This window comes from Cyprinodon tularosa, unplaced genomic scaffold (genome assembly GCF_016077235.1).
Source record: "Cyprinodon tularosa strain WSP-4 unplaced genomic scaffold, ASM1607723v1 ctg134, whole genome shotgun sequence".
In the NCBI taxonomy this organism is placed as follows: Eukaryota; Metazoa; Chordata; class Actinopteri; order Cyprinodontiformes; family Cyprinodontidae; genus Cyprinodon; species Cyprinodon tularosa.
Genome location: NW_024038158.1, coordinates 716,610 through 729,317, shown reverse-complemented (window position 1 = coordinate 729,317; position 12,708 = coordinate 716,610). Strand labels below are relative to the sequence as shown.

Sequence of the window (12,708 nt, the reverse complement as noted above, 5' to 3'; positions counted from 1 at the left end):
TTAACATTTCTGTTACCTTGCCATCATGTCTGCTCGGATTTGGAGCTGGAAGTGGAATCGCTGGGAGCGTCATCGCAGGTTCTTAATAACAACCCATCCCTGTTTGGCTTATTGAGCGGGCTAATTTTCTCTCTCTCTGCTGGAGGAGACGCTGTAGATACAGCTGTTGGCAGCTGCTTATAGTAAATACTCACCAAGCGACTCTTTCAATAAAGGAACAAAATAAAAATGTTCCAAGCACAGAAAAGATGCCATTCAGTACTCCTACTTTTTCCGATCCACTGACCTGCTTCCACCTAAATTTAAATCAGTTGCTGATCCTTAGAAAACTTAAATAAGGCTGAAGCAAAGAGCTGCAACCCTAAGTGGAAGCATAGCTGTATCTTAAACCATAAAATTTTTTAGCAGCTGTTCATAACAAAACTTGGTTGTTCTGCTGCATATGGCGCTATAGTCCTCCTAATGGTAGTAGCTTTTTGATGCAAGCTATTTTAACCAGGCGCACTTGAAATTATAATCTTAAGTATTAACGTTTTGGTCATCAGAAAATACTACCAAATGTCAGTATCGTTTCAACATTTTAAATGCACAATTTTTATTTTTATTTATTTAATTATTTTTACATGGTTGGCCTAATAACTAATTAGGTTGAGTTTTTTCTGACATTTTACAGTGGTAGCCTTTCAAAATGTACCCACTTTCCTTGATAGGCCCTTGGTTTGTCCTTGGCTGGTCCCCTATAGTTTCTTTTTTAAACATCAATCTTTGTGCTAAAATATTCTTTGTCATTATTTGTGGACGTTAAAATTTAAAGAGAAGCGTCATCTCCTGATCAGACCCTGTGATTCAGTGAAAAGGTGGAGTCAGAGTAAAAAAAATATGCATGCCCAGGAGAAGGAGGGGGTCGCTCCAGTGGCTGGAAGTTGGAGGGGATTTTTCTGGCAGTTGCAGAGAAGTGGGCTGCCATTCGGTGGCCGTTTGACTGGAAGGTGCATTTTGATTGGCTGCTACTGTAGGTTCTAGAGTCTGTTTACGATTACCAGTAGCTAACTTATTTTTTCAGGATTGTTTTAGCCCCAACTCCAACTCTTTGAAATGTTACAGAAGGTTAGGCGTTGTCCAGTTAAAAGAAATTGGTTAAATATTTAAATGCAAATAAATCTATTAAAAATTTCATCAAAGCACGAAACATTGCAATGAAGCCCAAACTAACGAATCCACCTAGGTATTAAAATCCTTTTTTTTTCTTGTAATCAAATGTTTTATTTAGATGAGGCATCTATGCACCAAAGCTACTTCAAACACTTTGGCACAGCTCACCTGTTCAGCTCTGGGGTTTGGATCAGCTTCCTGGTTTGAGTCCCATCAATCGTACCAACCAGAGGATTCAGATCTCTCTTGTTTGGACACAAAAAGCTCACTTGTTTCTTTTCAACCTCCTCTCCCCACCCAGTTGCCTGAGGATGTTTGAAGTTTTGTTTGAGTAGAGTAAATCTGCAAAGCGAGCCTGTGTTTACTTGGCACTTCATTATTAATCAAGCCAACCCCCAGTGTATTGCACCAAGCTGGTGTTGATCACAGTCTATTAGCTGCCCTTGCCTGTTTCACCAAAGACAAACATGAGCTTAGCTGCAGCTTTGAAGACTAAAACAATTAGAACACCTGGTTGGCTGTTACAGAGCTGGGGCTGCATGCAGGCCTTGTAATGACTTAGACTTAGACTTAGACTTAGACTTCTTTATTTGTCATTTTGTATGCACAGGGTGCATACAGAACGAAATTGCGTTACATACAGCTTATGAACGTTGCATTGATATTTCACAATGGCACGAGTTATAGAAAAATACAAAAAGTGCAGCAGTGGTCAAAGTGTGAACAGTGCAGAGGATAAGAGACAGTGTGCAAGTTGCAGTGGTTCAGTGCAAAATGGCATTTGTGCAAAAAATGCGTTATTGAAAAATACAATGAGATGAACAATTTAAAGGGCTAAAAGTTAAAAGTTCAGCAGCATTTGATGCCCGATAATGTGCAATAGGTGCAGAGTTCGGATTGTGGATCAAAGGTTCAACAGTCTGATGGCAGTGGGGAAGAAGCTGTTGCACAACCTGGTGGATCTGCAGCGGATGCTGCGGAACCTCTTTCCAGAGGGCAGCAGGGAGAACAGTCCATGGTGGGGGTGTGAGGGGTCTTTGATGATATTACGGGCTCGGGACACACAGCGCTGTGATGAAATGTCCTTAATGGAGGGAAGAGGAGCCCCAATGATTCCTTCCGCTGTCCTCACCACCCTCCTCACATGAGCTGTTTGTCTTGTTTTTTCCAGTTAAAGATGCACAACGGTTGAAACAGCTTGTTTTAAAAACCTTTCTGCTCTTAACTGTAAGAAGAAAACATGTTTATAAATTAAATGCATAGACATAAACCTTATTTTTTCATTGGATTTGGGTCTTTCCTCTGGTTTTATGTGCAGAGGCTTTGTCCTGCTAGAAGGGGAACCTCTAACCACAGTCATTTGCACTGTTTGTCAGGTTTTCTTCCAGTATTGCCCTGTAGTTGGCTCACGCCACAGCTCGACGCTGCAACCACCAGTTCCCCCCTATGTGTGTTCAGCCTAATGAGAAAACTTTGCATGAAGGCTAATATGTTCTATTTGGTCTTATATTTTCCTTCCACTCTTCCCTATAAACAGATTGCCTATAAAACACATTCAAATCTATGGTTATAATGTAATATGAAATATGTAGGAATACTAATTTGACATATTGTTTTTTAGGAGGAGGATATTCATACTTTATCCTGATTAACGACGGACTATTAAGGCCAGACTAGAGATTTTTTTTTTCTATTTCAAGAATAAAGTCGTAACATTACAACAAACGTCGTAACATTACGAGAGTCGTAACATTACGAGAATAAAGTCGTAAAAGTATGAGAATAATGTTGTAATTAGAATAGTCATAAAATTACGAGAATAAAGTCATAACGAGAATAGTCATAAAATTACGAAAATAAAGTCATAATGAGAATACTCATAAAATGATGAGAATAAAGTCATAAAATTACGAGAATAAAGTCGCAACAAGAATAGTCATAAAATTATGAGAATAAAGTCATAACGAGAATACTCATAAAATTATGAGAATAAAGTCATAAAATTACAAGAATAAAGTCATAAAATTACAAGAATAAAGTTGTAACATAACGAGAATAAAGTCATAAAATTACGAGAATAAAGTTGTAACATTACGAGAATAAAGTCATAAAATTATGAGAATAAAGTCGTAACATTACGAGAATAAAGTCGTAAAAGTATGAGAATAAAGTTGCAATGAGAATAGTCATAAAATTACGAGAATAAAGTCATTACGAGAATACTCATAAAATTATGAGAATAAAGTCGTAAAATTATGCCAATAAAGTCGCAACAAGAATAGTCATAAAATTATGAGAATAAAGTCATAAAATTATGAGAATAAAATCATAAAATTACGAGAATAAAGTCATTAAATTACGAGAATAAAGTCGTAACATTATGAGAATAGTCGTAAAATTACGAGACCAAAGTTGTAAAATTAAGAGAAAAAAGTTGTCATGTTACGAGAACCTCACAACAAGAATAGTCATAAAATTACGAGAATAAAGTATTTTATGACAACTCTTACATGAAGCACTTTCTTCCTTAAAGTGAGGAATGTCGAGCATCATATGAAGTTATACTTTGGCTCTGGTTTGACAAATAAGCAAATCTTTTAGCAGACCAGCATCAAATTGGTCAGAATGTCAAAGTGAACTCAGGTTGCAGTTTGGTGGAGCTGGTCGGCCGTCAGATGCTGGTCGGAGCTCCAAGCTTTCTTTCTGAAACGATTTGTGGTATAATGACTTAATTCTCGTAATATTACGACTTTATTCTCATAATGTTACGACTTTATCCTCAAAATTAAAAATTCTAGCGTGGCTCTAATACTCTGTCATAATGATTCATTGAAGCACTGTTGTAGTTCAAGCAGTAGTTGTTTCTATGAGTGCAGCATTCAAGCTTGCTGCTCTGCAGGAGGAGGTAAGATTCACCGAGATGCTCTATAAACTCGGTGCAGGGAAGCTGTTTGTCTTGCCGTGACATCAGCGTTCTGAATCCAGTTGAAATGAATCAACAGGAGTATGTGTTACAGCACCCCCTTTATCTAAGTTATGTTCTCTTTCTCATCAGATACCACCTGGTACACATCCATATCTACTCAGCATGTGTGTTTGGTTTTACTCCGGCTCTTATCTCTGTTTGTATCGGCCTGCTCTTCGGTGCAACACTGGTAGATTGAAACCAGGCCAACTGGTAATTTAGCAACGCAGTAAATTGCTTGATGTGGGGTCCTCTGTCACTTGGAGATGGATCAATAACAGAATTAGCCGGAGCCCTTTGAAGAACAACAACTCTACAACTTCATTTTCTCCTGTCAGTTCAGCACAACTCTGATTGATTGCGCAGGGATGAGCAGCAGGACGGAGCCTGCAGTTACGTTACAACTGTTGTTGTCTGCGCTGTCTGTCGCTGCCCGCTGTTCTTTTTGTGCATCTCAAGCTGTCCTGAATCCAAGATGTTCTTAGATACCGAGAACTTCACAGTATAAAAACTGCCTTTGATTGGAAACATGATGTTCATGCAGCTGTCGGCTAGATTTCTGCTCATGTTTCTGCCTGTGGAGGTTAAACCCCTTCAGTCAGGCTGATTGCTCAACTGGAATCCTCCTTTAGTTGCAACATGGGTCCTAGCAAATATTGCTCTAATTAACAGCGTTGATAACAGATATATTTATTCTTAGATATCTAAAATGTTTATAAAGAAGGAACTTGCATAAATCGTACAATAACAAACCAAAGTGTTTGTCACTTTATGTAGGGTTACACTGATATATTTATTGTTTCTTCTGCAACATTATGCTTGAGTACACAGACAGGAAGCACTTATTTCACAGTGACAAGTTCAATGTGCCGCCCTCAGCATCCTGATGGAGGGTGACATTTGGGCTGTCCAGAGGACATGCTGAGTGAGCTATGTATCAGTGAGGCGGCATTTACGCCTCATTGGTACGGCTTGTCACTAATCGATGCAACATCCACCCAACATAACTCTCTCGTGTTGTTTTTTTCCCCGTCTCGGATGTATTGTTGTTTGGTTTTTATCCTGCATGCTCAGAAAATGGAGCACGACTCCGGGACACCTTACAGATAAATAAATGGAACAAGCGGTCTATGTTTTTTAATAAGGTTTTTATTGCCACATTTCTCTCACCTGCGTAATAGAATTGATTGCTCCTCCACACCTGTCTGCACTTTTAAAGTTTTAATGGGAAAATAGTAATTCCTCTGCATGAAAACAAACTTTGAATCAGCGCTAAAATACAATTTATACCAATCATCGTTGAAAGAAACGATAAAACAAATCCTGAAAGCTGTTGGCTAAGTGTAATTAATTTATTTCAGTTGATGCACTTTATCTTTTTACGCTGATGGAAAATATTTCTAAAATTGACCTAGCGGTTGTTCATACTAGACACTATTATTTTTAACTGTGATTATTTCGCTACCCATTACTAATTTAGAAAAATATAAAATGCTTTAGGTTTTTTTAATTTCAAACCTATCTAAATAACACCCTGACACATAGGAACGTGTCTTACTTTTAATCCCTTTTGTTCCAATTCAACTGAATGAATGAAATTTTAATTTGAACGATAATTTTGAGCAAAAAATTAATAAAAAACACAATAGAATTACATGTAGAGAGATCACTTGAAAAGGAGGATGAAGCATACACCTATTTACTCCTACCCACTGGTCACATTCAACTTATAGTAAAGCATGTCCCTATATATAACACTTTTAATATACATTGTACTTCATATGAAATTGCACCAATCTTCACTGTCAATAGACCACATGTAATTAACTTTATTATAATCAATATTCCGTTTTCTAATGATTGATTGTTAGAGGAATGTAAGTTATTGCTGAAAATAGATTAACATAACAGTAGTACTGCTGCTCTCTGGAACAGGGGAGGCTCAATGGTGTTAATGAAATCCAAACGTCACGTATAACATTAACAAATATTAAAACCCATAAAACACACCACTATAATGGGTGAAAATTGCTGCTCAAAAATAATAAACTCCAGAAACCACGGCAAGAGTTCAGCACGATTACTGTTCTGACTGAATTAAAACTTTTCCTCTCGACTCATGAGGAAAACCTCTTCGCTGTCTGGCCACTGTCGGTCAAAAATCGTTCAGTATGTTAGCCAATCAGCATCGAGCAGCCAGCTTCATGACCCGCCCTGCTCCATAGACCCCCTAAGAGATTTAGCCTCACTGGAAGTGACGTACTTTGCCGTGTTATCCAATCAGGGCTCTGCTTTCTCGCTGCTTACCTCAGTAGACTGAGGTTCTCATAGAGGCTGACAAGCAGCGTCCTGCTGCTAAAGATTGGAGGATTCGGAATAACTGGGTGATTAATGCGCAGCATACTTATTAAATCAGGCAAATTTGAGCAAATATTTAATGCAGTTTATGAAGTTTGACAATGCATACTTTATTATGAATTTTCTAGGCTTTTAACACTGGGTGACAATGTATTATTTGGGGGGCTCAATATATAAAGGTTTCAGTTAAACTACAAACAACAGTTATTTTCCTCAATGTTTATTGATTAAATTAAAGTTGTTTATGTTCCAAAATGTATATTATTTATGTACTGTACAACTTAATATAAATTAAGTATAGCGCAAAAAAAGAAATAAACAAGTACTCAATGTGCTCCTTGGACTAAACAAATCCAGTAATAAACAAAAACTGAAGGTAAATTTGAAAATGTCAAAACAAGGCAGGGCAAGCAGTGGTGCATATTTAAATGTGTACCACAAGAATAATAGAACCAAACAAAAAAATATATAAAGCCCTTTAAAACTGAGTGTAGTTGACCACTGCCCAGTATTATGACACCAGGTTCACAAAAACAATCAGAACGGCAGAATTCTGTGTGACTTCAGCTACAGTGGGGCAAAAAAGTATTTAGTCAGCCACCAATAGTGCAAGTTCTCCCACTTAAAAAGATGAGAGAGGCCGGTAATTTTCATCATAGATATACCTCAACTATGAGAGACAAAATGAGGAAAAAAAATCCAGAAAATCACATTGTCTGATTTTTAAAGAATTTATTTGCAAAATATGGTGGAAAATAAGTATTTGGTCAGTTACAAAAGTTAATCTCAATACTTTGTTATATACCCTTTGTTGGCAATGACAGAGATCAAACGTTTTCTGTAAGTCTTCACAAGGTTTTCACACACTGTTGCTGGTATTTTGGCCCATTCCTCCATGCAGATCTCCTCTAGAGCAGTGATGTTCTGGGGCTGTCGCTGGGCAACACGGACTTTCAACTCCCTCCAAAGATTTTCTATGGGGTTGAGATCTGGAGACTGGCTAGGCCACTCCAGGACCTTGAAATGCTTCTTACGAAGCCACTCCTTCGTTACCCGGGCGGTGTGTTTGGGATCATTGTCATGCTGAAAGACCCAGCCACATTTCATCTTCAATGCCCTTGCTGATGGAAGGAGGTTTTCACTCAAAATTTGACGATACATGGCCCCATTCATTCTTTCCTTCACACAGATCAGTCGTCCTGGTCCCTTAGCAGAAAAACAGCCCCAAAGCATGATGTTTCCACCCCCATGCTTCACTGTAGGTATGGTGTTCTTTGGATGCAACTTAGCATTCTCTCTCCTCCAAACACGACGAGTAGAGTTTTTACCAAAAAGTTCTATTTTGGTTTCATCTGACCATATGATATTCTCCCAGTCATCGTCTGGATCATCCAAATGCTCTCTAGCAAACTTGAGACGGGCCTTGACATGTACTGGCTTAAGCAGGGGGACACGTCTGGCACTGCAGGATTTGAGTCCCTGGCGGCGTAGTGTGTTACTTATGGTAGCCTTTGTTACTTTGGTCCCAGTTCTCTGCAGGTCATTCACTAGGTCCCCCCGTGTGGTTCTGGGATTTTTACTCACCGTTCTTGTGATCATTTTGACCCCACGGGGTGAGATCTTGCGTGGAGCCCCAGATCGAGGAAGATTATCAGTGGTCTTGTATGTTTTCCATTTTCTAATAACTGATCCCACAGTTGATTTCTTCACACCAAGCTGTTTACCTATTGCAGATTCAGACTTCACAGCCTGGTGCAGGTCTATAATTTTGTTTCGGGTGTCCTTTGACAGCTCTCTAGTTTTGGCCATGGTGGAGTTTAGAGTGTGACTGTTTCAGGTTGTGGACAGGTGTCTTTTATACTGATACCGGGTTCAAACAGGTGCCATTAATGAAGGTAACGAGTGGAGGACAGAGGAGCCTCTACAGAAGAAGTTACAGGTCTGTGAGAGCCAGAAATCATGCTTGTTTGTAACTGACCAAATACTTATTTTCCACCATATTTTGCAAATAAATTCTTTAAAAATCAGACAATGTGATTTTCTGGATTTTTTTTTCTCATTTTGTCTCTCATAGTTGAGGTATATCTATGATGAAAATTACCGGCCTCTCTCATATTTTTGAGTGGGAGAACTTGCACTATTGGTGGCTGACTAAATACTTTTTTGCCCCACTGTATATCTACCGTTGTTTAGGTGTAGAGAAACTTCTTCCACAGGACGCAGTGCTAACTGGAATCACAAGCCAAACTTTACTCATCAACATACCAGTATGAATTATTCTAACAAATCTCTGTGATTGTTGCTGAACCACTTGCTAACATGTTCTTCTAAGCATCTTCACGCCAGTGTGATGGTATTTGTCTGTTTCATGAGACTAGCAATTGAAGTAGTAATACTCATAGGTAATACTAAGTGTAGGCACTGTGGCGCAACTTCCCTTATTTCCAGTTAAAACAGCACTTTCTTTAATTTAGTACCAATAAACGTACTTTTAGCAGAGGAAATGCTTTTCATTGATCCCGTGTGCCGCAGCCGTCTTGTGTTTTGGAGCCGTCTGGAGTACAAAGGAACTGCATGTCGGTTTAACCAATTAAAAGTTTAGTCGAAGCGTGCTGCCTGAGGATGCATTCAAGCCTGCTTGGAAATTTCACAGTTTTCTTTTCAAATGTTCGTGAAATTCAAACAGTGTTAATGTTTTCAGTGGGTTGGCAATGGGGTGGCAAGTATTTCTTCTGGGGTGGCAATTGCCACCCCAATTATCTCTTTGGGTCTGCCACTGTGAATTTTACGGAATTTACTCTGTAGGTTTAGCCTCCCTAGTATTCAAATAGAACTCGCCACTGCCAAACATATAACCAAGTACTAAAGCATATTAATAGCCAATTGAGTAATTATACATTGTACTGAAAGCTGTGAACTCATTCAGCTGTGGTCTGTCTGAAGTAAAGCCGCGATACTATGGTCTGAATTCCTTGTTCCTGTTTCTCCGCAGGCATCCGTTTAACTATAAGAGTAACTCGTTTAGTTGCCATCTCTTTAAATGCGAACTTGGCTTCCCTATTTTGGAAGGACGGCAAAATTGATTCTGTACAACGGCTCAACATTCAATGTATGAATCTCAGTATCATTGAGTTTAGATTATTAAATGGATGCAAAAAATAAAAATGGCGGATCGAGGAGTTGTGCAGCAGTTATTTTGACCTAAATGGATTGAAAAATATGATTCAAACAAAATATAATAATATCTGTAGAATATACGCCTGTAGAAAATATAGGAAACTGTTCTGCACTCCCAGAGATCACAAGCAAACAACAAAATGACTTGAAGGGCCACAAAAACAGATTTTGCTTGGTGTGATCCTTTGGAGACATTAAAAATTGTCTCAGCTTTATGACTGCTGTGTGGTTTCTGTTTAGATTGTGTATGCTGCTGTGGACTGTACAAAAGGACTGAACCATGACCTCTGCAAGCAGGAGGGGGTGGAGGGCTACCCAACATTCAACTACTACAACTACGGGAAGTTTGTGGAAAAGTACAACGGAGATCGTGGGGTAAGCTCCTGCCATGTAGATAAATATACAGTCTTATAATGAATGAAAAGCACATAACAGTTTTATGAGAAATGTGATGTTCTAAAGTCCATCCATCTATCCATTTTCTGTCAACCCCAAATGTGGTTGCGAGGGGTACTGGTGCCTTTCTCCAGCTGTCTACGAGCGAAAGGTGGGGCACACCCTGGACAGGTCGCCAGTCCATCGTAGGGAAACCAATTAACCTAACAGTCATGTTTTTGGAATGTGGGAGGAAGCCGGAGTACCCGGAGAGAACCCGTGCAGGCTCAGGGAGAACATGCAAACTACATGCAGAAAGACCTCGGACCGGGAATCAAACCCGGAACCTTCTTGCTGCAAGGCAGCAGTGCTACCCACTGCTGCACTGAGCAGCCCGTTGTGCTAAAGTGTCAGTACTAAGTTAAAATGATGGTTTATTTTATGTCTTTATTTATTTTTATGAATTTTGCATAGAGCAGGTTTCTATGCTCTGCCATTGTGAAGACCTCCTACCACAGCTGGGCTTTGCAGCTGCAGGATACAAAAAACTGATGACTGTAAAATTGTGTCTACTTTGTAAGTCAGTTTGGATAAAAGCGTCTGCTAAATGCATAAACATAAAAACAAAGGAGCCAGTCTCTCACAGTAACTCAGATATGCGAGTTCTCCCCCTTTGTCACTATCTTCGTCTTGCGTACAAAAGAAATGAGCTAAGCGGATACTTTGCTTTTATCTGATGCAAAATTAAATTAATAAACCTGACTGAGCGATCCTCATTACAACAGTGCTTTTATAAACTAATTTTGCCTTGACAGCAGTAAATCTTTTACAGCAATGGATGTTTAGATCAATGCAGTATCTCTAAAGAGGACTTTGTTATATGTATTTGTTACCAATAACTTTGTTTCATCACATCTGTCCTGTACAGAAAAAAGTTTGATAAGGTTTGAGCATTAAATCAATCAGTTCATGTGATGTAGTTCGATGGACTCATTCGGACATTATTATTAAATTCCCTGCTATATCATTAAAAAAAACAAGTAATCACTTATTCAGCTATATCTATTTCCAGAAGCACAACGAGTTCTTGATTAGATTCAACAACAAAAAAAATCAGATTTACTCTTTTTGTGTTTATCTGCTCCGGGTATTTTCCACAGTAGAAGCACTTCGACTATAGAAGAGTTGTTAAATTTCCCTAAACCAATCACTTAAGAAGTTGTATTTCTGTCTGTACGAAAAAAAAAAAAAAAAAAATACAGGAGTGTGTTAGACCCAGATAGCACTTCAGGAGGTACCGCCCTCCATAACTAAGCTACAATTCCATAAAATAAGACTAATGTATAATGTAACATTGACATTGCTTGTGACTTTCCCTAATATGTTCAGACTGATTGTTTTGCCAAAATGAAGACGACATGAATGAGTGTTTACAAGCATGCTTTTTGAAATCAGGATCAACAAAACCCACCACTCTCTTTTTGGCTACATCACACTGCAGCCTGAAGTGACCCCCAATCTAGTTTTTTGGCCCATATGCGACCTGGATCTGATCTTTTCATGGCTGTCTGAACAACACAGATCCGACTTTTTCCAATGTGACCCAGGCCACTTGGCTATGTGGTCCTGAATCCTATACAAATCTGTGAGCTGTGTCTGAACAGCCAGGTCGCATTCATCCGACCTGATCGCAATTAATACCCAACAAAGGTCACTCTTCTGGGTCTTGCTATGAAGAAGCGGCAAGAAAAACAACAAAAACATGGCGGACAATGATGCGGAGAGCAGTATTTATGTTAAACCATCTTGAAAAGATTGTGTTTTTATGGTTGGGAAAGATCGCTAGATGCGCTCCGGCACTACCATCCATGTTTACTTCCGTAAACACAGAGCATGCTGGCCTGTCACGTCATTGCGTCCTCTACTGAGCATTCGGGACACTTGCGTTGTATGACTGCAGTTCACACAGGAGATCACATACAAGTTGCATATAGTTGGAAATGTGAACGGCAACGCAAAAAAAAATTCAGATTTCACAAAAAATAGAAAAGTGAGCATCAAGGCCTTCAGTGTGAACATAGCCTTTGATTAAATCAGATCAAAGGGCAAAAATAGATGATGTAACTTTCTAACTGCCTTTATTTCATACATCCATCTAAACATGCATCATGTCACATCATTTAAGAGCGCTCCATTTTCTACACATAAAAACTTTGTGTAGAAGGAGCATATGGAGATTTTTTTTTTATTTATTTATTGGGTTTATTTGTAGTTTATGAGCAAAGCAAAGGATTTGATCATTGTTGGGTTTTTCCTTAAGGAAAGGACATAAAAACAACCAAAAGAGGGCTTATGTAACTAGATCATAGAGCTGAATTGCATAGCTGTCTTGATCGCTTACTCATCCTTAAAAAAATATTTTTGTATCACCATATAATCCTTTAAATTTTAAAAACCTGACTCCTTTTTCTATGTTGTTCACTTCTTATACACATAAAAACCAAACAGGTTTCCATGGCTTTCCATGGGTCATTAAAAATCATTAAAAGTCATTAAACTATTTTTAAAATTATAGCCTTAATTGGCATTAAAATGAATTAAATGTGATTATCGTGGCATTTAAAATGTAAAAATGAAATATATATATATATATATATATATATATATATATATATATATAT

The 12,708-nt window shown here is 38.5% G+C and overlaps 1 protein-coding gene across 1 annotated transcript in view; it reads left to right on the top strand.

Moving 5' to 3' along the window:
• Positions 1-12,708, top strand: part of pdia5 (protein disulfide isomerase family A, member 5) — a 111,272-nt gene that overhangs the window by 90,579 nt on the left and 7,985 nt on the right. Inside the window, exon 16 of the mRNA XM_038277740.1 lies at positions 9,893-10,027. Within this exon, the coding sequence (XP_038133668.1) occupies positions 9,893-10,027 (135 nt within the window). The remainder of the gene's footprint in view (positions 1-9,892; positions 10,028-12,708) is intronic.